The sequence below is a fragment of the Lichenostomus cassidix genome, chromosome 11 (genome assembly GCF_008360975.1).
Source record: "Lichenostomus cassidix isolate B80296 chromosome 11, HeHo_3.0, whole genome shotgun sequence".
NCBI lineage: Eukaryota > Metazoa > Chordata > Aves > Passeriformes > Meliphagidae > Lichenostomus > Lichenostomus cassidix.
Window position 1 is genome coordinate 9,433,474 of NC_139492.1, and position 24,463 is coordinate 9,457,936.

Below are 24,463 nucleotides of genomic sequence, written 5' to 3' on the forward strand. Positions count from 1 at the left end.
TGTATTATAGATAGGAAAAATATTAGCAGATTTATAAAACAATGGCTTAACGAGACCAGTTCTTTGATGTAAGCTAGATGGACTCCACTAGGGAAAATAAGAAGAGATTAGGTGGAGGGAAGAGGTTTTTTGTCTACTGTGAAACTGTTCACATTAGGCTGGAAGAAGAGTAAATGGAGACTGACTGGCTCCACCAGAAGGTCAGACACTGACCTGTCTGCTGGGCGAGAGCTTGCTATGTACCCCTGTAAGTGTATAGAGAACTGAGATCTCTTTCTCTTGCAGCTTGGCATGCACTGAGTCATGGTGCAAAGAATCAGGCTTGGTATCGTGAAAATGCCTAGTGACAGCAAGCAAGTCAGAGATAGCTGCAGGTAAGAGGTACAAGTATTTTGATAGGGAAAAAGATACAAAAAGAGTCTAAATGCATCATGTTGCCATGAACAGTCAAATCTGTTAATCTGTAATTTTCATGGTCTCATGCTGAGTCCACCTTCTTGCACCTGAGAAATTAATTGGTGGGAGTGATACAGCAAAAAATGTAAATTTTGACTACAGGGTTTGGAACACCATGAGCACCCATGGGTAATTCAGGAGTCAGAACTCTTGTGTTTCTATGTCTGCTATACCAGTGCCCTCCCATGTAACTTTTGGCAAGGCAGTTGCTTTCCTTTTGCCCTGTTTATAAATATTTATCCAGGAAAGGTAGAAACTCTTTTTATGTGCTGTATACAATACTTACTTCAATAGCTGTTTCTTCTGCTAAAGATGCAAAGTCCATTTTAATGAAATGAATAATAATGGAGAGTTTTGTCAAAGGTGTCTCCTAGTACTTGTCATTGCCCAAAGGGCTGATTCTCTTTGGTTCACAAAGTATCTTTGCTGCTAAAAGAGGAATTTCCACTATATAAAGCGCAGACTTTTACCTTAAATTTGTTAATAGCACAGGTAGAAAGAATGGCTCCTGCTTGTATTTATTTCAAAGGTTGTTTGAGGTTTAGTGCAGCTTTGAATTAATAATAGTTCAAACCTGAACTCAAACCATATAGGTGCAAATGACGCTGTTTCTATCCCCACTGTGTATACAGACAATAATTTTTCTACTTATAAGAGATGGGCTGTTAAAGACGTGATTAAATAACATTATGGAGTTTGACTTGCTTTCATTTGAAAGGCCAGTGGACAAAATGTAAACATTTAAACTGATTTCTGCTTTGAATGGCTGCTGTAGTTCATGGCTGGTTATCTCCTGTTTCAAAGACTTCCGGCATTGAGGAAAACAGCTCTTCTAAAAGCTGCTGGCAGTTCTGGTATGACTCCTTCTAGTCTCCTACACTTTTTCCTGTTCATTTCTTTTTTACGTTCAAAGAAAACACTTTGAGTTTTCCTGCAATCTTTGATATCAGGAGATATGAGCAGAAACACAGACTTGCCTATCTAATTGTGCACTTGGCCTTATCTTTGTCTGCAAGGCTGATGTTTACCTTTGAAAAGGAAATTATTCTTTTTGAACAATTATAGCCTCCAAGCTTTCATCATGTCTCTCTAATCTGTAGTGCTTTGCTTCTAGTGCACTGTCAGATGCTTAGTGAAGTTGTAGGAAGACAGTACCCTTAATAAAAGAGAAGTAAATTTTTATAAACAATAATTTGAACTGATCAAAATGTTATTGACAAACTGGTCTTTTAAATTCAGTAAGGCTAAAACTAAGATACTGCAGTAGGCAGGAATGAGCAGCTGTAAGAAGAGTGAAAGGGGGGAGTAGTTCTTTAGATTGGAGATAGCTGTATAGTGGGCAATGCTGTCTTGTTTTAAAAAAGCCAAGCTTTACACTAACTGTGTATGAGCAGAAGGATCAACTGCAAACTACATAAAGAAAGTCTTCTAGTCTACTGAGGAATGGTAAGTCTGGAGCTGGAGCTGACAGCTGCTCTCTTTGGAGAACCTAAATGAAAATAATCAGTAGTCTACAGACTGCAACATGTGAAGAACAAAAGAAAGAGGTTTTGCTTTTTGACATAAGAAAGGCAGGCTGGGAGATGCAAGAGTGAAACAGGCATGGTGATAAGCTCTGGATATAGGTATGTGCAGATATAGATAGTTACCCAGAAGAGAAATAGAAATTATTCAATCCTCCTTGAGCAAGGTGAACACAACACTTCCACTGCAAAAGTATTCAGGCTGTATCAGAAGAAAAATTTTTCTAACAGCAGAAATTATTAAGCAATGGATTAGATGGGCAAGGGTGTGCAGTGTTCCTTTGTGGACATCTTTATTGGCAGGTTTAATCTAGTGAATTCTCAACTCCTTCAAATGAATGCTCTTACCTATGCTTAGTATAGACCAAAGCAATGCACATGCAGCTGTAGCTTTAGAGATGAGCCTTGCTTGAACCTCATTTTAACATACAAAAGAAGATTTTCAACAGATTATTTTCTGGAATAAAACTTCTCATAAAAGTTAACAGATGAAAAAAGTTAATATTGATTTATTATCAGCATGGTAAAGCATGCAATAGCATGAAAACCTAGAACAATCATAGTGTGAAAATAGAGGAGGGGCATATATTTACTATCAACCTTTTGCAGCAGGAAGGGTCTTAAAGAGTAGTGCCTAGATAAGGTAATGAAGTGTTTTCTATTATAACATTGCCATGTGTCTCTGAAGTCTCACCAGTCAAGCTGTGGTTGTTACAGAATATCTTAAACTGAGAGGATGGCACAATAAATAAAATTTAATCTGTTGTGATATTGTGTTCCTTGATGATGGTGGTGCAGTTCTTACCACCCTTGCAACAACTAGCCATGGAAATTTTTCCTGTTTTCTGATTATTAGTACTGTTTTCTGCTTTTAATAAGTACAAAGTATCTGGTTGATACCTACAGGATTAAGCATACACTGAAGTGCTTAGCAGAAGTTGGGTCCTTAAATGACCCTTCTGTATCTCCTTTGTCATGGCACTAAACCTGCTGCTCTTCTTGAACTTTATCTGAGTAAGTGCTGCATACTGTATTTATATCAGACACATTTTATTGTTTGCATTTTGGCTTTATGAAATGTCAGAATCAATCTTATACTAATGAAATGTTCAAATTTCATCTCAGCTATGAACATAGCTGCTAATCCTATAAGATGTTTACTTTCTGCCTCTCTGGCTATGTATAGTAACAGAGAGTCTGCCAACTTAAGCACTGCTGACAAACGTCTCCCTACTGCTAGTCAGTCTAATAAATGTTATTTCATTGAGTAAAGATTTAAAATTAATTAATTCAATGTCATTAAAATCCCTTGCAACCTTTGACAAGTTTGCTCTTACTGCAGGCCAGTAAAAGTAGTTACCAGAATACTGCATGTGCCCTTGAATCCCACTCAATTTGGTAATTTTTATGTTTTAATCTTACAATTTAGCTTTAATCATTGTGGAATGCAACTTGTGAAGGTAGTAGCTCTGTTTCAGGTGGAAATGTGGAGGGAGAAAGGTAGGTTGTTTCAAGAGATACAAAACCAAAGGGTAAAAGGTAAGCCAAAGGGCACTGACCAGAGTCCTATCTTCCAGCAAATCATACAGGATGTAGCTACCAACCTCCCAAGACTTTAGTTAAAATTTCTCCTGTGGCATTCTCAAAGTGAGAGCTATGTAATTCTCAGCATGAAATCTCAGGCTGTATTCCCTGTTGAAGGCTGTGGTCAAACAGTTCACAGCACTGTCCAGAGTGTGGGTGTGTTTGTATATATAGGGACATTTTTTACATTTAGTTTCTAAGCTTCAGGCCCTGATTTTCCACATCCATGGGCTCTGAGTATCTCTTGGCACCTATGCAAACACCACCAGAAGCCTGCTCAGGCAGAATGGTGTATTTATTTGCTCTGGCATAGTGCCTGAGGAATTAACCAGGAATAGGGCCCTGGTGGGCTGACCACCACAGGAAAAAGGTCTCAGCAAATGTTTCTCAGACTTTTGATGCCCAGGGAATACTTTGTTTTAGATGGGAATTACAAGGGAGATGGCAGATGTTGCCCAGCAGCCCTTACCCCGTGCAGCTTTTCTGGTCATTATGGTGGTCATTAGACCTGTGACACAACAAAATCCTTGGTTGGACTCCTGGAGCTCTTAATCCTGCTGGGTTCTTGAAAAGGGATGAGCAGGCAGCGCACACAACTGTCGTGCAAAATTTCCCCTGCAAACCATTTAGGAATCACTGAACTTTGCCTGCCCTGCATCCCCCATGGAGCAAGTGATGAGGAAGAGGATGTTACACTCACAGGAACATTGTGGGAATATGATTTGGCACCTCATTTGTTCTGATGCAGATGTGCACAAGAGTTCAGGAGCAGTAGCCACTGCATGCTTTGGTGCCTCTGGTACTGCACAGCTCTTGACTGTGAGGAGAGCCACTGTCAGATGCTTTCTATCAAAGTGTTACTGCCCCTCATGGTTCTACTGATGAACAGCAACCAGCCAGGAATTACCTGATTTTGGCAGTTTAGGACCAGATCTTATAGAAGTATAACCTGACATCAAAATTGGATGTGTCATCTCTGTTTCCACTTATTTAGGCAGTGACACTGATACAGCAAAGGAAGTACAAATAGGTTTAATTTTCTTGGATTGAAAGATGTTAGTCTTAGAAATCAACATCTGGTATGGCCAGTTGACCCTGTTGATTCACCTTCCTTAAACTGATCAGGATTTACAGTATGTGTGTCTTCCTTGTTCCAGGGTGAAGAAAGGAAATTCACTTTCCTAGGTGATCCAACATTGCCTTTCCTCCGTTCAGAAACAGGAGCTCAGTTTTAAATGTAAAAGGGATTTATTTGTAGTGTATATAGTTATCAAACCCCATGAATAACAGCATCCCAATGGGCCTGTATTCTTGTGAATAAGTTGTGTTTTCTTCTTATCATAGACTTGCCCTTGTCTGATTCTCACCTTTAATTAGACTGTTGGAGTTTCTGCATACTTTTTTAAAGAGTCTTATTTTTGTATCCATAAAGGATTTATCATCAAATCTGTGTCAAAGCAAGACAGAGAAGTGCTGATTAAATAAATGATGTTTCCTAGGGTAACATGGGACCAAATATATCTTTCTGCTGTGCAGGACTCCTTAAGCAGCCCACAGACTTACAAACTCACACCTCAGAAAGTCTTAAGCAGAAAGGTGTCATCCCTCAATGCCCGATTGAGAGCCATTTTCTGTTTGGTATTTTTAACCTTCCCCTTCTGCTTAGTTCCTGCTCTGCCACTTAATGTAATGCCTGTTTATTGCAGACTGCTTTTAGTTTGGTCCTTTTAAAAGCTCCCTGAGGCACGATGATGCCTAGAAATTAATGTATTCCCTTCCCGCATGTCCAGCAGATGTGTGTATATTGAGTTAGTGTCTCTTGCGTTTAGCTAATTTCTCTTCAGAGCATAGTTGAATCAGTGCTACATACCAAACCCATTTGTGGCCTTTCCTCTATTGGGAGAGACAGATTTATATACATAATATTTTTAGCTTTAACTGCAAAGGGCTTGTGTGACTTGCAGATTTGTATAAAATCACTAAACATGCTGTGCTATTGGGCAGCACAACTCCTGATGCTGAATGTGGCTGTATACAGCAGGAGTATGTGTAAGGCAGCCTTTGCATCCTGAGATCTTGAAGTGGTTTTGTCATCTTTCCCCACCCATCTTTTTCTTACTGGTTGGAAAAGAAGTCATCTTTGAACAGATTACTGCTGGATGAAAAGCTGAGACTTTGGTTAACATGCTAGGTAAAAGCATCCTTGCTAAGAGTTGACTTGTATTGCAGTTAACTGTACAGTAACTCCTGTTTCTCCTTTTCTTACTGGGAGAAAATACTCTCCTAATGTTCACAATACACAAATCCATTATTATTACACCTCAACTGTGGCTGAGGTCACTCATTTTACATGTAAATGGTGATGCCTTATTTTCCATCAAAAAATGGAGGTCTCTCTCCACATATTTGCACATCTTTATATCATATCCCCTCTTGCTGAGGCAGTCACCAGAAGTAACTCTTTGGAAGAGCATTGGTCCTGTCCTACTTTTCCAGCCCTATCATGAAACAAAGTGCCATCATACAAAGAATTGAAAATGCCAACTTCAGGTTACACTGAGTTTACCAAGGTAAGACATCTTAAGCATGATTTCCTGGAACCATCTCCCCCAGCCCCTTATGGTAGACAAACTACCCTTGCCATGGTACTAAAAAAACTCAGCTGTTCAAGTAATGTATTTTAAAAAATATAGATTTATTTTAAGCACATGAAACATCAGGAGAGACACAATTATAAACAGAGAAAGATTAAACATGGCAATGAGCTTGTGGCCAGACAATACAAGCAATAACTTAGAGGCAGAGGTTATCATACGAAAACCTGCTGAAAGTTGGTTATTATTGGTACTAGACACTCTAGGCTCTGCTCATCTCAGTTTTAACTTGAAAATATATTCTCATTTCATCCCTTCTACATTTTTATTTAGAAGTATTTGCCTAAGAACCTATATATTTTAAATACTGCATAAAGTGCATTCAGGTGAAGGATGGAAAAAGGTGAAGGCCCAATTTCCAGTGCACTAGAGAGGACTGAGGCAAAACATATTCAAATAATTGACTAGAAAGAGCTTGGTTTTGAACCAAACCCCAAGAACACACTGAGTAATGGCACAGTAATGCAAACATGGTTTCTAGGAGACAACTTTAGAGTAGACACTAAGTACTAGAACCATGGCTTGACAGCGTATTTGCCTTTTGAGCTTTGCAGAGCAAGGTCACATTCCTGTGTTGATAACTGCGAAAATAAAAAATATGCTGAAGTTTGAAATGCTCCTCCTAATGTGATCTTGAACAGTTGTTACTGTAAACAACATTGTATTTATTTTGAAATAGTTCATTAATTCTTGGGTCTTACTCTCTGCATTTTCCTCTAGACTGTAAGCTGCTATCTTGGAATTCCAATTAGTTTTTTGTTGTTAGAAGTGCAGCCATTTCCATCTGTCACCAGTCTTTAGGCCTAAAGTAGTTTCTGTTAACATCAGTGAACCAGCATGTCTTGTTCAGAAGCTTAGGCTTTCTGGTTCATAAGTAGTTAAGGAAAATCTAAGGACTGCCAAAACCCACCATCTTCAACTCTCAGCTTCCTGTAACTCATTTGTGTGTCTGAGAAACTTGAGAGTGGCAAAGTGATATTGCAAAATAGAACACTCTGGCATAATTTTTTCCCCTTAAGTCATGTTGGGGATATAGAGGAATTGAGCAGCACCAAAAATTCCACTTCATTTTAGACAAGTGGACTCCATTCTGAGAGGTCACTGCAGTGCTGGAGCCTCCTACCCTTCTTAGCACACTTGTTAGTTTTGTGGAAGCATGACCTTGGAAGACACTGAACAACATTTTCAGTACTGTGATATTAAGAACTGAACAGTGGTTTTTCCCTTACAGTCAAACAGGGTTTTTCCTTACAATCAAACAGGAATAACTCCTCCTGATATGAAAGCAAAAAAAAGAAAAAAAAAAAAAGGAACTTTTTTTCAAATTGCAACTTCCATCTCTATTTTACACCAGTTGTGCTTATGAACAGATGAACAGCTAGGTAAAAAACCCTGTAGAATTCAAGAGCTGAATTATTTAACTCTTCTCAGTCATCCTTTTTGTCAGAGGTACTTGAGCTATCCTCTTCATTGCCTTCAGGACAGACTTTATTTCTTGCAAGTGGTGTTATTTCTGAGACTGGGTCTGTGCACCTCACTGGGCTGTGTTTGACTTTGGGTAGCTCAGTGTCCTCCTCCTCCAACATATCTGACTGATGTCTCTGTAGATCTAGGTATGTAGTAAACAACGTACAATACTCTGGATGCTTGAGTGAAAAGTTCTTGAACTCCTCTGAAAAACATTAAAAACCACAGATACTACAGTGCAGCAACAGAATCAAAGAGAATTTCAATGCCTGCTTCTTTCACTGAAGCTGATCTCCAGTTAGTTCCCTCTAAAAAATCTCAGGAGTATCCCACAAAGTATCCAGGGCCATGCTTCAACAGTTCTCCCCAGAAACAAGGTATGAGAACTATCAGGTAATTTCAGGGAATTAAAAATGGAAACTCCCTGTCAATATGGCTATCAGAGTACTCTTTCTAACAAAAAGACATAACTTACCATAGGAGAGCTTCCCAGTCTCATCTGCATCTATTTCTTTAAAGAGCACAGAAACATCAAGCTCAGGCAGCCCCAGTGCTGATTGAATGACAGAAGCAAACTCATCTTCCGTTATAGTGCCATCCTCATCCATGTCAAAGAGCTGGAAAACACAGAATGAGTAGAAATTTTGCCTATGAAAGCCACTCATAGTGGCTTTCCAGCATTCAGGAGGTCTGTAAACAATGCCTGGCATTTGAAGAGCCTGGCTGCATCTCAGCTACTTTCTCTTGCAAAAGTTTTTATGTATTTTCCCTGGAATATGACTAAGCAGACAGCAGAGCAATATCCATGCTATAGTTGGGATAGAACATTCTGCCAAAATAAACAAACATCACAGTGTTAGTTCAGTGATAAAAATATTACAAAACTGATAAAATATAAACAAACATTTATATTTCTTGTCACCATGAGCTATGCTAAGGGTCTGCTGGATTCAGCCAGTCTATACTGGAATATCTTAGTTTTTAGTCTCCATTTTCATTAGGTTATGGCATATATGCTATCAGATTAAATTTGCTATCATAGTTTATGCTCTGACATAAAATACCTAAATTTTAGTGTATGTGATTGGTCACTCACTAAGGAATTATTGTAATTAACAAGGAATTTTGGCTCCTGGAATGCAGACAGTTGATATATGCTGGATCATCCCATCCTTCCCAGTGCAGTGATAGTAACCATCTGCTATGAATCACCCCTGGAGAAATACAAGGGATGGATGGCTGTAATTCTTAAGTACTTGCTACAGGCAAACTTCGCCATTGTGAAGGAAAAGACATTTAGTGGCAAAGAAAACAAGTAGCAAAAGGAAATGCATAGATCCATTTCAGACTGAAACAGGCTTTTACCAGCTGAACCAGTTGTTTCATGCTAAAATTGGAAATGAAAACAAATTACTGATTTTCTAATCAGCACACCTGTTAAGACAATGAAGAGCATAGTTGAGGAAACAACACAATGAACAGCAACAATAGCTGGTAGGCTTGCTTCTTCATAGGAATCTGTACTGATAAAACATTCCTAAAAAAGCACAAATTACCTTGAACAGCTGTAGTGCTTATCTGAAAAGAAGCCAGTGGATATAATGGATTGCCAAAAAATCTCTGGTCCTTCCCAATAATGCATAAGTACTAAGGAGCACCCAGTTTACAATGAACATGAGCTGCATCTCAATATATCATTCAATAGAGTTCGTAAGATCACATTATTGGGTAAAACAACTGGATCTGTGTCAAAGAGCTACTAAAAAAAGACCCAAGGATTCACAACATGGGCATCCCTGGTCATGTATTGCCTTCTTGTACCTGCGATGGGAAAAGAACTACTTAGAACACCACAGTACAAGCCAGCAGTTCTTAGATGAAGCCCAGTTTTGAATGTGCCAGTCCTGAATAGCCCTTGATTTTTTTTCCCTCTCTTTGTTAAGAACAATGACTCTTGTGAGGCTTGACCCACAAGAGGATATTACTCCATCTATTGTGACATTGAAGAATCACAGCAGAAAAAAACCTCAGGCAAAAAAAACCTACAAGTGCTGCTGAATCATTTTTGGAGTTTTCCTGCCAAGTTACATATTCATTAGTGCCTTCAGATGGCTTTTGAAACCCTTTTCTATGATGCTTGCAATTCTTCCCCTCCCTTTCACACTTTAAATGTCAATTGGTTTAAGAGAATTACCCACATTTGCATAACAGATTGAAGCTATAAACTTGTGATTTGAAAGCTAACAGACTTACAGTCAGTCTTGATTTGTCAGGTTTGTAGATTTACACTAAATTGAACTTACCTTAAATGCCATCTGAATAGTCTCCTCTGTGTTGGCTGGGTTACAAAGAATAGACAAACCAATTACATACTCTCTGAAGTCGATGGTGCCATCTCCATTCTGTAACCCAAACATGCATGGCAGGAGTTATAGTTAATACTACAAATCACTTTAAGAGCTATTCTGTAAATCAAACACACAACATGCACTAAGACAGTTTACACTATTACAGGTTTTTGTTCTTCCTGGAAAAAACCCTAACAGCTCACCAAATATGTAATACTAAGGCTGGAGTAGCAATATACATATTTTCAGTAGCTACAAAGCGAGTATCTATTTCTATTTTATAAACAAACAAAGCACAAACAAAAAAGATTTAAAACAACTTAAAAGCTTTTCTTTAGTACATGGCCTTCAGGAAGGCTCTAAGAATAACTGGAATCCACGTGTTTGAGGCAAGTTTAGGAGTGCATGCAGCACTGGCACTTGCTGAAGTTCAGAAGCCAATGCAACAGCCCAGAATAAATAGGCCAAGAGTAAGGCTATTGCTTTGAGTTTGAACCTTCAGCAGTAACATGTATGTCAGTAAAAGGACAACCAAATCTACTTCGTTTATCTTAAGCTTCATTTGAAGCCAATGCACTGCCCTACATGGTATTTGGAAGCCAATGCACTGTCCTACCTTTTAAGCCAGAAAGGCAAGGAATTCACTGAACAGCCTTTTTAATAATTCCAGTTTTGATTTGAACAAACATTTCAATGTGTTAACTACAAAGCTACATCAACAAAACATTTGAAGCTTTCTTTGATGGGATTTGTGATTAATTCCGTGTAAGCTGCATTATATTTGCAGATAGGGAGAATGGCAGATGACTGCTGAAATCTGTGCTTATGTCAGTAGTGTTTCTGTCACCTCACTGAAAGTTTCTTGAGTGTTTGGGAAACAACTGTCTGGACAAAAGCCATCTGCAAGTCTTAGGTGGTGGGACACAGAGCAGTTAATGACAGCGTAATAGAGATGACGAATAATTAATTGTTTTTAATATTCACAATAAGGGCATTCATCAAAAATGTTTTAAAAGCAAACTAAAGTGTAAAGCAGAGTTCCCTTTGTGGATAAGGTGTTGTGCATTTCAAGAAGAAAAACATTTTCTTAAAAAGTGGAGTCCCTATATCTGAGAACAGCACAAAACTTTTCCAGCCGAACGAGAGAGGGGTGGTCTCCTGGGTACATCTGCAGCAAAGAGCCAGACCAGGATTCTATTTCTGTTTCTCCTACCAACTTCTAATGCTCACTTGAGCATACCAACCTTAACCTTTCTGCTCTTGGTTTTCTGCTGCTGAACAGTGCAATATGCCAGGGGAGAATACTAACGCTGCTCTGTAGAGTGCTTTGAAAATTTTGGGTGTTATGAAACAGGGATTTTAGTTATTGAATTTAGGTTTTGAGATAGTTCTTGATTAACAAAATTTGTGCAATAATGAAGTAAAATCAGTATTACTAACGTGTCATCACCAAGCTATACATTTGACAAGATTTAAAATTTCTAAGATACAATTGTATTTAACCTTCAAAACCAACACAGGAATCTTTTGCATAGACAACTGCTGTTTTCTTTATATTGATTGTCTAACCAATCTTTTTCGAAGACATGCAACCCTTGAACACCTTGTACTTCATAAACCTGTAAATTTCAGGGAAACTTTTGAGCAAAGATATGAGTAAGCGATGAACTTTTAAGTTACTTTGATGTGTGTCTAAGGGTTATAACTTTTGATAGTTTTTAATCATTAGAAAAGGACACTGTTGTCCCAAGATGTCATTTTACTTACAAATCTGTGCTCTCATTGTGGTGGAGAGTTTGACTTTAAGTATTTTGTCTACATTGTAGTTCTCAGAGATAACAGATCTAACTTTAAAGTATAATATTACAAACATAAAATCTTAAAACAACTGAAGCAAGAGTGTAGATAATAACTGTTCAAAGTTCCATGGAATATTATTTTTGGACAGTTTTGTAGACTGTATTCTTAGCAAAGCACTGTTTGATGTGCTTAGAATATTTTTTAAAATTTATTTTTAAAGTTAAGAATATGTATCACAGGAAATGAATTGGGAAGTAAACTTTAAAATAATCTAATTAAAAACAACTTCTGAAAGAAGTTAACACAGCTGTGGCTGCACATGGAAATATGACAAGAAAAAAGACAAAATAAGGGTTGTATTACTTTCAATAAAGTGCTAAATCTCAGTAATCAAAGCTGAGTGCAGTCTGATAGACAGAACTCCAGCCATTTTAGTAGGAAATAAAGTTACTGCGCTTACAAGATCATGTTCTGACTAGTTCTACTAAACTCTAGGACGCTGGCTAACTTCCAAATGCTCCAGCATTTTGGTTAAGGAGAAATGATGGGATTGCCGCCTGGAAAAAGAGATGGGAGTTAAACTGAAAATGCAGGAAAACCTTCAGAGCTTGCATAAAAACAGCAAAAGCACTTGCAACTGTCTTTACACACATCTGTGTTTGCAGCCTATGTACCCAATAATATTTTAAGGAAGCAATGTGTGAGCTGAGCTCCATTTCTCTAAATGGCAAAGTAGAACATCAAAAAGGTATTTGTAGTTATGCTACACAAAACAATTAAAACATAGTGTAACCTTAACAATTCTTGTTTTCTTTAAGGAAGTCAGCTTTCTGCTACTATTTTCACTCTAGCATGCTGTAGTAACTGGGTTTTTTTATATAATACAGTAAATCTTAGACTTTGGAAAACAAGAAAGTTGCATTGTCATAAGCATTCTCCATTCAGATTTGCACAGGGACTGCAAGCCAGAGGCAGTATAAAGTACTACTGCATTGATACTTTTGAGGAGGTATCACACTTTATCTCCTGTGCAAATGGCACTATGGGGCACTATGGATAACTGTGTGCTCTTCCACTGAAGAACTGGGAGAAGGCTGAATGCCATAAGGAAGAAACTGACCTTTTCCATCTGGGACAATACGAATACTTTTGTTACCCAACTTGATACTAAACATAGTGCAGGAGGCAAAAAGTCTGGGCAAAAACTGCAAGTTTCAAGTAAAAAGTTTTTGCAAGGATATCAGGGAGGATATCTCATCAAATTGGAAAATACTATTTGCCAAGTGTAAGTGCAAGGCCTAGAAATCAAAGCTATGGAAATTTACAGACCAAACCAAAGCAGAGCACCCCATTAACATGCAGATTGCCTGCAGGTATTGTGTGGTATTTCTCAATGAGTCACTGCTGTGTCCCTGGGGAAGGGCAGGGGCATGTGAACTCTCACATCTGGAAACTGCCTTTAGTGCCAGGCTGCCTATTTAACTCATCTTTTCACGTTCCAGCCAGCTCACACACACCCGGGACAATTTTCTTTTAAAGCAGCAGAGCCTTGCCAAGAAATCTGCCTTGTGCAAGAGCTGTTTTGATCAACAATGTAATCCTTAATTAAAAAAATGTACCTTTGACAGTTCATGTTATTCCCTTTTTTTTACTCAGAAGTTGACATTTTAGCCAGAACTGCATAACTAGCTTGAGTGGGATGCTGCATTCTGATTAATTTAACTCGGATAGTCAGAGGTTGATTTTGGCTGTCTGTCTGCTATGTGACTGAGTAATTATTTCAAGTTTCTCTAAATATAAATGCAGTATTTTAAGTTGCTTGCATTATAACTAAACTTAGGCTTGAAGGAAAGAGAGAAAAGACTAGTTCATAGAACTGTAGGAAGGGGAAGATCATTGCAAAAGTAGCCTCGTGTAAGTCTTCCATTTTGTCCTGGCCAGCAGATAGAACTGACAGTACCGCTCAGGTGTTGCTTCAGCAGCCAAGCATGAAAAAGCAGAAGTAGGAAATTAAATGATTATGAAAATTCAGTAATCATTACAGTTATTACAACTCTAATGTTTTTCCCCTTGTTAGAAATAACTGCACAAGACTCTTTACCATTGATTGCCTTCAGGCAAACAGCCTTTTATTCTAGCTTAGTGACTGCTGACAAATCAGAACAGCAAAATCAACACTAAACTTAGGAGCTTTATATATAATAGTTATACTCATATACAAGCCACTTTACATGAAAAAAATAACTAAGCTTTGATCTTTCCAATACATACCCTAACCTTTGAGTCTAGTTTTCTGTGACAGACTTATGCAACTGCCCAATCAAGAACCAACACAAACCCTTAAGAAAAGCAGACTAGTGCATCCACAAGAGGAATCACTACACTTGAAGCTGAGCCATCTACCACCAGCTACATCTGCCTTAGAACAAGGAAAGGACTACAGTTCCATAGCACAGGATTGTAGTCTTCCATGTGCATCTTCCAGATGAGGCTTCTTTGCCATGCCTTCACGAATACATGGTCAGCTGCAGCCAGTCTTCTATGGTCACTTTGATGTGCCCACTTCCATCTTGGTCCAGGGACTTGAAGGTCCGGAACATGCTGTCCAGCCGGACCAGGCAGCTAATGAAGCTGTTGAAATCCATGCTGCCATCTTCAGCGGCGTATCTGCGCACGATCACCCGGCAGAGCTGCTCGTTCAGGTGGAACCCTGCAGCCTTCAAAGCGTTCGGCAGCTGAGCTCTCCCAAGAGTGCCTGACTGATCAGTATCATACTGCTTGTACACACACTGCCACTTCTTGATGTTGTTCCACAGATACTTGAACTCTTCAAAGCCCAGTTTGCCGTTTGTATCACAGTCCATGACGGCCACCATGCTACGGCAGGTGTCTAAACTGAAGCCATCCGTCTTCAAGTCTTGGTGCCTGGAAAGGACCTTGTTCAGGATGTCCCTTAGCTCTGTGGCACACACTTCCATATCATCTCCAGCCAGATGGGCAAACAGGCGACGAAATTGTCTGATCTCGTCACTCTCCTGAGCTTCCACATTTGTAAAATGACTGCGAGGAGGTGGAGGTGGCTCTGGATTATACTGAGCTGCTGCTTCACTTATCAGGTTGACAAGATTTCCAACGAGTCCTCCAATATTCCCTCCGCCTCCACCTCCTGATAGGAGACCTCCAAGGCCACGTGCAAGGCTCCCTCCACGACCACTACCACTACCACTTCCTCCACTCAGCAAAGCTTTGGCAAGGAACATCGTGAAGATTTTTTGAAGGGAGTTACTCAGAGATCCAGTGCTTCTGTAGCTCTCTGAAGCTGTTTTGTGTCTGACTAGGGTGTGGGCAAAACACAGCTTATCTGCATGCTTAGACTTTACCACGTCTGGGCATGTCTCTGGCTGACATTCAAGTTTTACTAGTTTCTGTCAGGTGTTGATACTCCTCTATTTCTTTTCTTCTTTGCGTAGTTATGTTTATGTGATTTGAGGAATCATTTTAGAGAAACAAATAATGAGGTTTAAAGCCACACAGCAGAAGTCTCAAAATGCCTGTGCCCATACCTGAAGCAATTTACAAAGAGCCCTGTTACATAAGTGTGACTGTTCCTCAGGTGTGCTGATCTCCTTAAAGGTGAATGCAACGTTGCACTTGTTGGTTTTATAATCTTTTATTCCCTCAAATTTTTAGTCAATTGAGCATTACTTTGCTAGTTCCAGTCACTGATGTCGTGCCAGATAAAGAAAGTGAAAGGACTCTTGGTTGCCCTTAATAGGTCTGGTTGCCACAGCGCATTTCTGATGTATGTACTGTGCTTCAGGATTCAGACTATCTGCCACAGGAGCCAATGGTCCATGGTGGGGAGGCAGGAATGACAAAAGGATGAGTACCTAGCTCTGCTGGAGCTTCAAGGCATTCAGCAGTTCAGGAAATACATTTGACTCTTTCCCTGTTTTAGAGCTTGTAAAAGCTTTTTTATCTAGAAAAATCCTAAACCAGTTTAATCAGCATATACATTTCAATGACTCCCAAGGACAAGTGTACTGATAGGGCTAACTGATTAGGAAGAGTGATGCTGAATTGGGAAAGCTGTTATGGTAAGAGAAAACCTGCAGTCCACAGGCACGTGCAGGACGACAGGCTGTGTACACTGCAGCACATGCTGGAGGCCTAGAAGTAAGACAAATTCTATCTCTGCTTTAGTCATTGATGCTGCTGGTATAGTCAGAAGGGCAGCCACAGTGCAATTTCATCTCCAGAGAGAAGTAGAAAATTGGAAAGATTTAGTGGGGATAAGTGGAAAGACTAGTGGGGAAAGCCTAAATGAACATACTAATGCACAGCCCCCTTTACAGCTGAAGAGAAGGAAGAGGAGCCCCTGTAAAGTCTAACAACACCCTTCAGAAACATAGCAGGAACACTCCAGTGTTGGAAGATAACACTCTAGTTAGCATCACTCTGCCTTAAATTATTTATTTAATTACAACAGTTAATTAAGCTATTAAAATGTACATAAAGTCAAAATGGGGTAGGCAAAAGGAAATATTCAGCTATTACCAGCATGAAGATTATTGTCTGATACTGGTGCAGCAACTTGGTCTAAGGAATGGCTGTCATCTCACAAGACAGAAACTGATGAATGTTTTTCCATGGAAATTTATGAACAAAACTGTAAGAGTCACCTACCTTGCTTACAGAAACTGCTAACCATGAAGCATTTCTTTAGCTGGGCATAATGTATTATAATAAATATCCTTTTGGGATGTCATTTCTAACAAAATACTGTCAACAAGTCAGTTAACCAACTACTCACCCTGTCAAAAAGTAGAAACAGCTCTTTGAGGACATCTGAAATAGGCAGCTTCAAGTACTCGGCAAACTCCTCAATTCCAATTCTTCCCCCTTTGGAAGCACTTGCAATAGCAGCAAAAGTATCCAACTGCTCTCTGACATAATTCCATTTTAGGCTATGGAAACATGAGGGAGAGGAGATATTTCTATACAGCCGTTCTCGGACAGATGGAATTTTAGTAGGAGTTATTACAGTGTTCAGAGATGAAAAACTGCCAAACAGCACAAGTGTGTACAGCATTTCTAATGCTGTACTACAGACCAGACATTTTACTTTAAATCAGCAATTAAGGACTGCTTCCCTGTTTATTAATATTAAAAGCAGGCAGTTTTATGCTTGGGTATGTCAGACTTCCACAGAGTAACTTCCCAAACCTAGAATTGTCTGTCCAGTTACTAGGCTACTCCAGCAGAGAACTGTTTATTACCATAAATTCAGGTGTAGCAATATTTTGCTGCATCGTGCTCTAGGGCAAGTATTTCCTTGACAGAGGGAGCAGATCTCAGCTCTATTAGCAAAGTCTCTATCCAAACACCAATACTGCTACAGCCTCAGAAGTATCAGATCTCTGCAGAAATAAACCACTGGACCTCAGTAAGAATAATCAGGGTTGCCATGTAACTATTCCAGATGGAGTTCTATAAAAGAATATATAGCACATAAATAATAAGTCAAGATTTACCACACATTCAGATTTCACCACAGTCATGCTAGGTTATTTGATGGAGTTACTGTATGGTTACATGGTTCAATCCTCAAATTCCAGACAGAAAAAGCTGACACCACTAGCAACACATGGCTGCACAATGAAACTAAGAACAGTAAGCCACTGGCTAAAGTTTCAGGCTGGAAAAAAGGCTTTTTACTTCCTGCTACAAGCTGCCAATGCCTTACCACTAAAGCAATTTAAATTTGCACCAAGATTACCATCAAGTGCTTAAAATAGGTACTGCTCTACTTTTCTCACCCTTTGGTGAGATAAATTCATAAAAAACTAGAACAACCTTTCCTCTTGCAATGCTGGCCACAAAAATTACTAGGGATTAGTCCTTAGTGGGATTCTTCTCATCTCTGATTTCCTTATAATTTATGTATGTAAATTGTATGCATTAATATTACACATAGCCAAGTCTGTTGTCTGGTAATTTAATCTTTGGCAGATGGCCATCAATACCTGCAGCACTTCAGTAATTATGCTACCAACAGATAAGCTTCCCTTACTTGAGCTTCTTGCTAATTTTGGTGAATTCCACCAGTCCAGCTTCCATGGGTAAAGTCAATTGTCCTGCTGAAATCATCAGTCTGCAATCTTCAAAAGTGTGATCAGTGATTGGCACATTCAAAGCACTGAAATAAAATTAAGGAAAAAGAAAAATCAATTTCTTATATGAAAATTACTTCTTGTCGACTGTTTCCCTTCTCTGATATGTGAAACAAATGCTAATTCATTCTTGCACTGCTGCAAGTAGGACAAAGCAATACACACCATTTCGTGGAACTGTGAAACCACACTGTGAAACTACATTTTGGCAGCATCATGAGGTTTTAAGATTTACAGTCTTGTAAATGCAGCCCAGTAATGTTGGAGAACAAACCACCCACTTATTCTAGCCAAGCAAAAAGAGATCAGTTTATTCCAGTTTTCTATGAATTGAACATACTATGTTCCAATGTAAGACAACCTTCTTTAAACTCCATGTAAAAACAATCAGGGTAATCTAGTATAGAAATCTGACACCTCTTAGAGCAAATCTAGAGCAATTCCTATATGTAGCTCCTGGACTTGAATAAATTGTACTTTATAGTACAATTTATAGGCTATATGTGGAATTAATAGAATATATAATATTATATATTCAATAGATTATATCTTTGGATGTAAAAGAACAGTTCTCAACAGTTTTATTGATGATTGATTACTTACTTTGCCATGGTTTGTCGGACTCTGTTGGCAAAAAGAATTGGATCATTCTTTTCTTCCTCAGTAGGAACATGAACAGGCAGAAACTGAAAGAGATGAGTTATCCAATCAATTCAATAGTTACCACTGCATTAGGAACACCACCAATTTCTTACTTTTGTTTGAGTAGGGGAAAACAGGAGAAAAACATCAGCCATGCAATGAACGGACTGAGCGCTAGAGGTCTCAGCTGCCTTAGAAACTGCTCTGGCTCTTCTCCCCTCCCTACACAAATAAGATTTACTGCAAAACTACCTCTTAAGGACTGGGAAATGCTTCATTAATGTAAAAAATCAACCCCCCCAAAGAGGTAAAGTATAATAAATGCATACTTAGTTAGAAGATTAAATGCTGCACTGGAAGAATGTGAGTTTGAAATAGTGCATAAGTCTTTTAAAGATCCTGCATAAGTGATGTTATATATTGAACTACCGTATGTGAGAGTTTTAATGTTTTTAAATACACACTGCAGTCCCACCTCATAGCTGTTGATTGTATCTGTCAGCATGTGACTGGTAAATTTCCTGTACATTTTTCCTCCATGATAAAACATTAAGGAATCATAGTTCTGAGTTGCAAGTAGCACACTAACGGAATACAATACTGTAAAATTTTGGAACTCCAAGCAGAGAGTAAAATATCCCAACAATCCTCTTTCTTCCCACACCTAGAAAACACCCCAGATATCTAAATGGCAACATGTTTACCATTGAGGATTTATTCAATATTAATATGTAAGAAGTTTAACTAAAATAGCCTATGGATGAATTATTACCTATTCTGGCATGAACAAGCATCTGTTTGCAAAGTAGTGTGTGTGGAGGAGTACTCTGTTCTTTCTCCTTCAGTCTACAGTGTTTGCTCACAGCTGTGTTTACTGTGCCTTTTCCCAGCTATGGTTATCATTTATCTCAATTCTGCTGCTCTGCATCCTGCCCTTAATTCCTAGAATATAACAAGTCCAAAATAAGGTGTTGCTCATGGTTCATTGGAAGACAGTTGTTAATTATGTGTCAGTATGTTTCTTTAGTTACATTGCATTTGCTGGTGATGCATTATTATAGTGTTAACTGTCCCATATAAACACAGTTCATCCTGAATGGTCTTTTAATGTTTGTTTTTAAGGAATGCTTTCTCTTTATGATTAAAACCAGAGTTTATGGAATTGGTTATCTGTCAAATAACCATAACAATTTTCTGTTTATAATTAAAAGTCGCCTCCCCTGTAAGGACAGGAGGGGTCCAGCTGTTTACATGAATATTTGAGATTTCATTCCTTCTGTAAGCAGTTGCCAGCTTTGTTCAAGGTCTGAAGTAGGTCCCTGGTTATTACAACTCCCCTTCAGAGCATAACTCTTAAACTGAGAAAGCACAGGCACACAGTACAGACACAGAAAATTCTTGTTGACACCGGGTGAAATGAAGCCATAACTCCAGGTTTATCTATGCAAACATGGTCATGGTCTTGAAAGTGGTCATTACATCACTTGAGGCTGAGGTCTTGCTCACAGAGCAACGTAAATTCCTGGCAGTTTAAACACCACCTTCAACCCATTCAAAAAACCCACCTACAATTATTTACAAAACCTGTTTGCCAGAAACAACAGCTGGGAAGCAAGAATTTGCTTTCTTGACCTCCTGTGGTGCCAGCATGATCTCACACCCTCAGCTGCTTATCTGCTGGAGAGTGGTAAGTACACCCTCCCAGTCAAATTCAGTCCTGTAAGAAAAATCCTTCACACCTCTTTCAGCAGTAAAAATACTCCTCTGATCTGCTTCTGACCTAGTCTCTCTTACAGAATTTGCCCAATGCTGTATTTTTTGCAGCCCTAAAACTCACTGCCAGGTTCAGTTACATGTTCAATATGCCAGTGTGTCAGAGCTGGACTGGACATGCATGTATGGCCACCAAGACCACCACTGCTCCTGCACAGCAGATAGAGGCAGTGTAAGGGAGTGGAGAGGGATGGGAGTGGAGAGGCTACTTGCTCACAGGATGGCACAGCAACAGAAACGTCCACTCTGAAAAGGAGTAGTCAGACTCCCTCCTTCCCCAGGAAATATGTGTCCCTTCTCTCTTTAGAAACTGGAAGGCTTTTGCACTGGTGCTAAGAAATTAGTTTCATTCTGGGGACACATGCTGCTGCAAAAGCTGCAAATTTTTTCATGTTTCAGTTTCATCTCTTGGAACACAAAATTTATTTTCTAACAAACTAGTTTGAGCTCAGCTCTGAAATAGGGGGAAATGAAGCTCTTTCTTCTACTGGAAGGGCTACATTAACTGTTTCTTGCTCCCACATATATAAATCACATAGTTATGCCCTTCTGAATAAAATTATTAGGAGAATTATCTCTTCATTACACATTCTACAAGTATGTGTCTATTGCATGCACTACACAGTAACAAGGTGCTCCCTTAAAATGAATTTCATTGTTCCACAACACGACTACATTGCCAATCGTTAGCAGCAACAAGACCGTTTGCATTCACAAAGCTTTGGACAACTTTGCTAAATTCTGTGTTTTGCAAATAAACAGCAAAATGTGTCATTTTCTCCCCTTCCTAAGGTCCCTAAACCAACTTAGTTCACACTGACAATCCTTTGTGGTCTGGTAAGGAATGTGTTTTGCATGTTACCTCTTTGACAGGGAGCAGTTAAGAGTGTGGATGCTCACATTAAGAAGTGTGGATGTTGTTTCAGTTGTCATTCATCTGTCTCTGTGCTGTGCAATGGATTTTAATGCCCAAAGGAACTGGTTCCTTAGACAAGGCTCAACACAAGTACTTGAATGAGCTCTTAGCTGTAGAAATCTATGAGAGTCCAGTCTGGTAAGATGGTGAGGCATACAAGATTACTTTGTAGAGATCAGAGAAAGGGGAGGTGGAAAAAAGAAGCTGTTTCCTTTAATAGAATGTATTCTAATTCTTAGTTTTAACATCTATAGAATTCATGCAGTGATAGTTAACAGTGACTTTATAATGCTCTAAAAAAAAAAGACGTTTTTGACAGCTGTCTTTTAGAAACTCAACAGAATGGTATGTACATATGGACAACAAATTAAATCTACTACTCACTGTGATGCTTGCTCTTGTTTCAAAGACGGTTGTTTATTGTTCACTAAAAGTGACTAATAGTGTGAATAATGCATTTATATTAAAGCAGAAATTCCCTGGTTGCTGAATCCAATCACAAAGATATTTCCAAATCTTACCTCAACTTCTACTCTTGTGAAGAGCTGACACAGTGTCATTATGCACAGCTCTTTACTGCAAGCAAAGAAGAAAAATAAATTTTACTTATTTAAAATATAAGTATTTGCATGTCAGTAGATGAAACTTTTTAAAGCACAAAACCCAAAGCCAATATTGGACAAGGTTTTTAACTACCTTGCAGTGAAGGTCCCCAAATCATTGCTTTTCACATTTTTTTCTACAGGGCTTCTACATATAGCTGCTGCTTGCTCACAGGGCAGGCGATCTGCTGTCTTCTTTCAGGCACATTAACAATTCTGTACAGTTCTTTGTCCACTAAAATCTCTCCCTCGCTTTAAAGGGGTCCATGGACACTGGATTTTAAGCTTTAAGAGCTTTGACTCTGAGAATCAAAGAATCAATAAAGCTTTACTTTATCTGTTATTCTCTAAGCTGCAAAGTAAGACCAGTAACTTCCTTATGCAGGATTTGATTTATTAGTATTTCCTAGTCATTTTCCAAATTATAGAAACATTTACACAGATGTGTTAATGAAGTGTCAGTATGGTCAGGACCATCAGTGCTTTTTACAAAAGTCACAAATTTTAGGATCAACAGGTAAGACAGGAGGAGGAAGAAACTGCTAAAGAGGGCAAGTACAGTCACTTCTGCTTCTGACTTGCTCTTTTCACTGTGATTTTTAAGCAGAAATGCACATTTGATCTTTCCATCAGGTATATCTTAATAGAAAAATCTTCAAGCAGTCTTTCTGTGCTCTTGTTTTGGACAAAATAAACAAGAAAAGGGAAAAGGCAAGAGAACCTATGGGATCCCGTCTATCTCCTGCACAAGTCCACGCTTAATGCTTGATTTTCTAACATATACATTAGGAATTCCTCCCAGTAAGGCACAAAAGTAAGAGAGAAGTAGTAAATGAAAGGAGAAACTGTGTCAGGAGGTTTCTAAGAAGGAGACTGGTAATCTCCCTTGCTGGCTGCAATATCCAGGAAGTTTGACAAAAAGTGAGACACTTCTGCATTTTGTGATCTGCATGTTTGTGCAGAGGATATTCTTCTGGTTCCAGTTAGTTTTGTTAATAATCTCTAGATTCTCCATCCATCCATCCATCCATCCATCCATCCATCCTCTCATGATTTTGCTAAGCAGTTCCTTTTACCTGCACACAGGTTTTGATTTGAGCCTTCACCATCCAGCCACTAGCTTAGAGCATTTCTCCCCAGCCACTAGCTTAGAGCATTTCTCCATTCTGAGTGAATGAGCAGCCTCCATCCTCCCACAGGAATATGTCTGATTTAATTTCTTTCTTTGCCTATTCCTACTCCATCTATCATAAGTGAAGATATAGCTCTATTTTAATCTGCCAGCGTAAATCTTCCATAGAGGAAATCTGTAGTATGTACTGAATCTGCAGTGCTCATTACTCTCAGTATGCTGACAAATGTAACAGCAGTGGTAGTAACAGCAAAAAACTTTGGGAAACTGAAATGGAAATTTGCATCATGTCCATTGTCTAAGTGTGCAGATGTTAGGATTTTATATATATATATATATATGTGTGTGTATGTGTATATATATAATGATAGCTTTAAAGGTACTTATGATCTCCTCCACTAGCCCAGATGTGTTTCAAAATTAGTTGCCTTAAACATGTTAAATTAGTAAATCAGGACTACTGTACTTAGATACACTACATATTCCACATGAAAATGTGGTATATGGATTCTGAACATGTACATTTTAATGAATGTTTATAAGGTGAAAAGTATTTTCCAGACATATCTTCAGTACAGCTGTGAAGGTTTTTTTAATACTTTCCTTTGCTTTAGTGCTTTGTGCAAAACAGGAGAAAATGGAAAAAAAAGGAGTGGCAGAGCTGGAAATAATACTTTCCTTTGCTAACCCTTTCTCTAGTCATTCAGATATGAAAGCTACTGCATGACAGCATTATCCCCAGGTATTTTCCCCTCATAAAAACAGATCTAGAAGAACATGTGTCTTGGCTTAGTAGAATCTGTTTGGCAGACTGTTTAGCAACAGGGGAAAATTTTCTGTATGTAATTTTCAGTAGGCTTAAGAAACTTACAATGAATAGCCCTGCCATGTCCAGGTCACAGTATCCTAAGGAAAAAATAAAACACAGAAATATATGACAAAACCAGATGAAAGTTAGTGAGCAGATAAGTTACAATTTAAAACAGGCACAAGTTTAGTAGAAGTGGATGATGTTTTTATAGTCCTATAGAGAAAATAAATATAGGTGTTAAGGCAAATAGGATTTCTTGCCTTAAAAATTTGGAAATAAGCACGCCAGACTTCTATCAACAATTGGAAATGACATTTATAGTTAGTCAGATATTGTAAATCATTTAGTCTGATCCAAACAGCAGAAGTAGGGAAAAGAAAAATCAGTAAGACTTTTTCAGTGGGCCTTAGCAGTCCCTTTAGAGAGGCATTCTCATAAATATATCTCATTTAGTTTTTAAGGATATTTCTGCATAATCTGTCATGCTTTTTCTTTGATATTTTGGGGTTTTTTTCCCTCACTCTGTGTTTATTGCTTCCTTATACATTATTTTTACAGTGTGTACTGGCAGATCCTTAAATC

At 38.6% G+C, this 24,463-nt stretch overlaps 2 protein-coding genes and 1 long non-coding RNA gene across 3 annotated transcripts in view; 1 reads left to right on the forward strand and 2 right to left on the reverse strand.

Moving 5' to 3' along the window:
- The first annotated feature begins 281 nt into the window (after positions 1-281).
- On the forward strand, positions 282-12,695 carry LOC146432281 (uncharacterized). The gene is made up of 4 exons (XR_014854521.1): positions 282-374; positions 4,721-4,876; positions 6,060-6,133; positions 12,328-12,695. It is a non-coding gene; the product is annotated as an uncharacterized LOC146432281 (long non-coding RNA).
- LPCAT2 (lysophosphatidylcholine acyltransferase 2) overlaps positions 6,238-24,463 on the reverse strand; it is a 29,728-nt gene continuing 11,502 nt past the window's right edge. Inside the window, exons 7-14 of the mRNA XM_085071839.1 lie at positions 23,942-23,976; positions 21,858-21,912; positions 18,609-18,691; positions 17,906-18,031; positions 16,646-16,799; positions 9,988-10,086; positions 8,160-8,301; positions 6,238-7,889 (exon numbers count right to left, since the gene is read on the reverse strand). Of these exons, the coding sequence (XP_084927965.1) occupies positions 7,645-7,889; positions 8,160-8,301; positions 9,988-10,086; positions 16,646-16,799; positions 17,906-18,031; positions 18,609-18,691; positions 21,858-21,912; positions 23,942-23,976 (939 nt within the window). The 3' untranslated portion in view covers positions 6,238-7,644. The remainder of the gene's footprint in view (positions 7,890-8,159; positions 8,302-9,987; positions 10,087-16,645; positions 16,800-17,905; positions 18,032-18,608; positions 18,692-21,857; positions 21,913-23,941; positions 23,977-24,463) is intronic.
- CAPNS2 (calpain small subunit 2) lies at positions 13,929-16,074 on the reverse strand. Its single transcript, XM_085071840.1, has one exon. It carries the CDS (start codon positions 15,090-15,092, stop codon positions 14,340-14,342), a length of 753 nt encoding a protein of 250 aa, XP_084927966.1. The 5' UTR covers positions 15,093-16,074; the 3' UTR covers positions 13,929-14,339.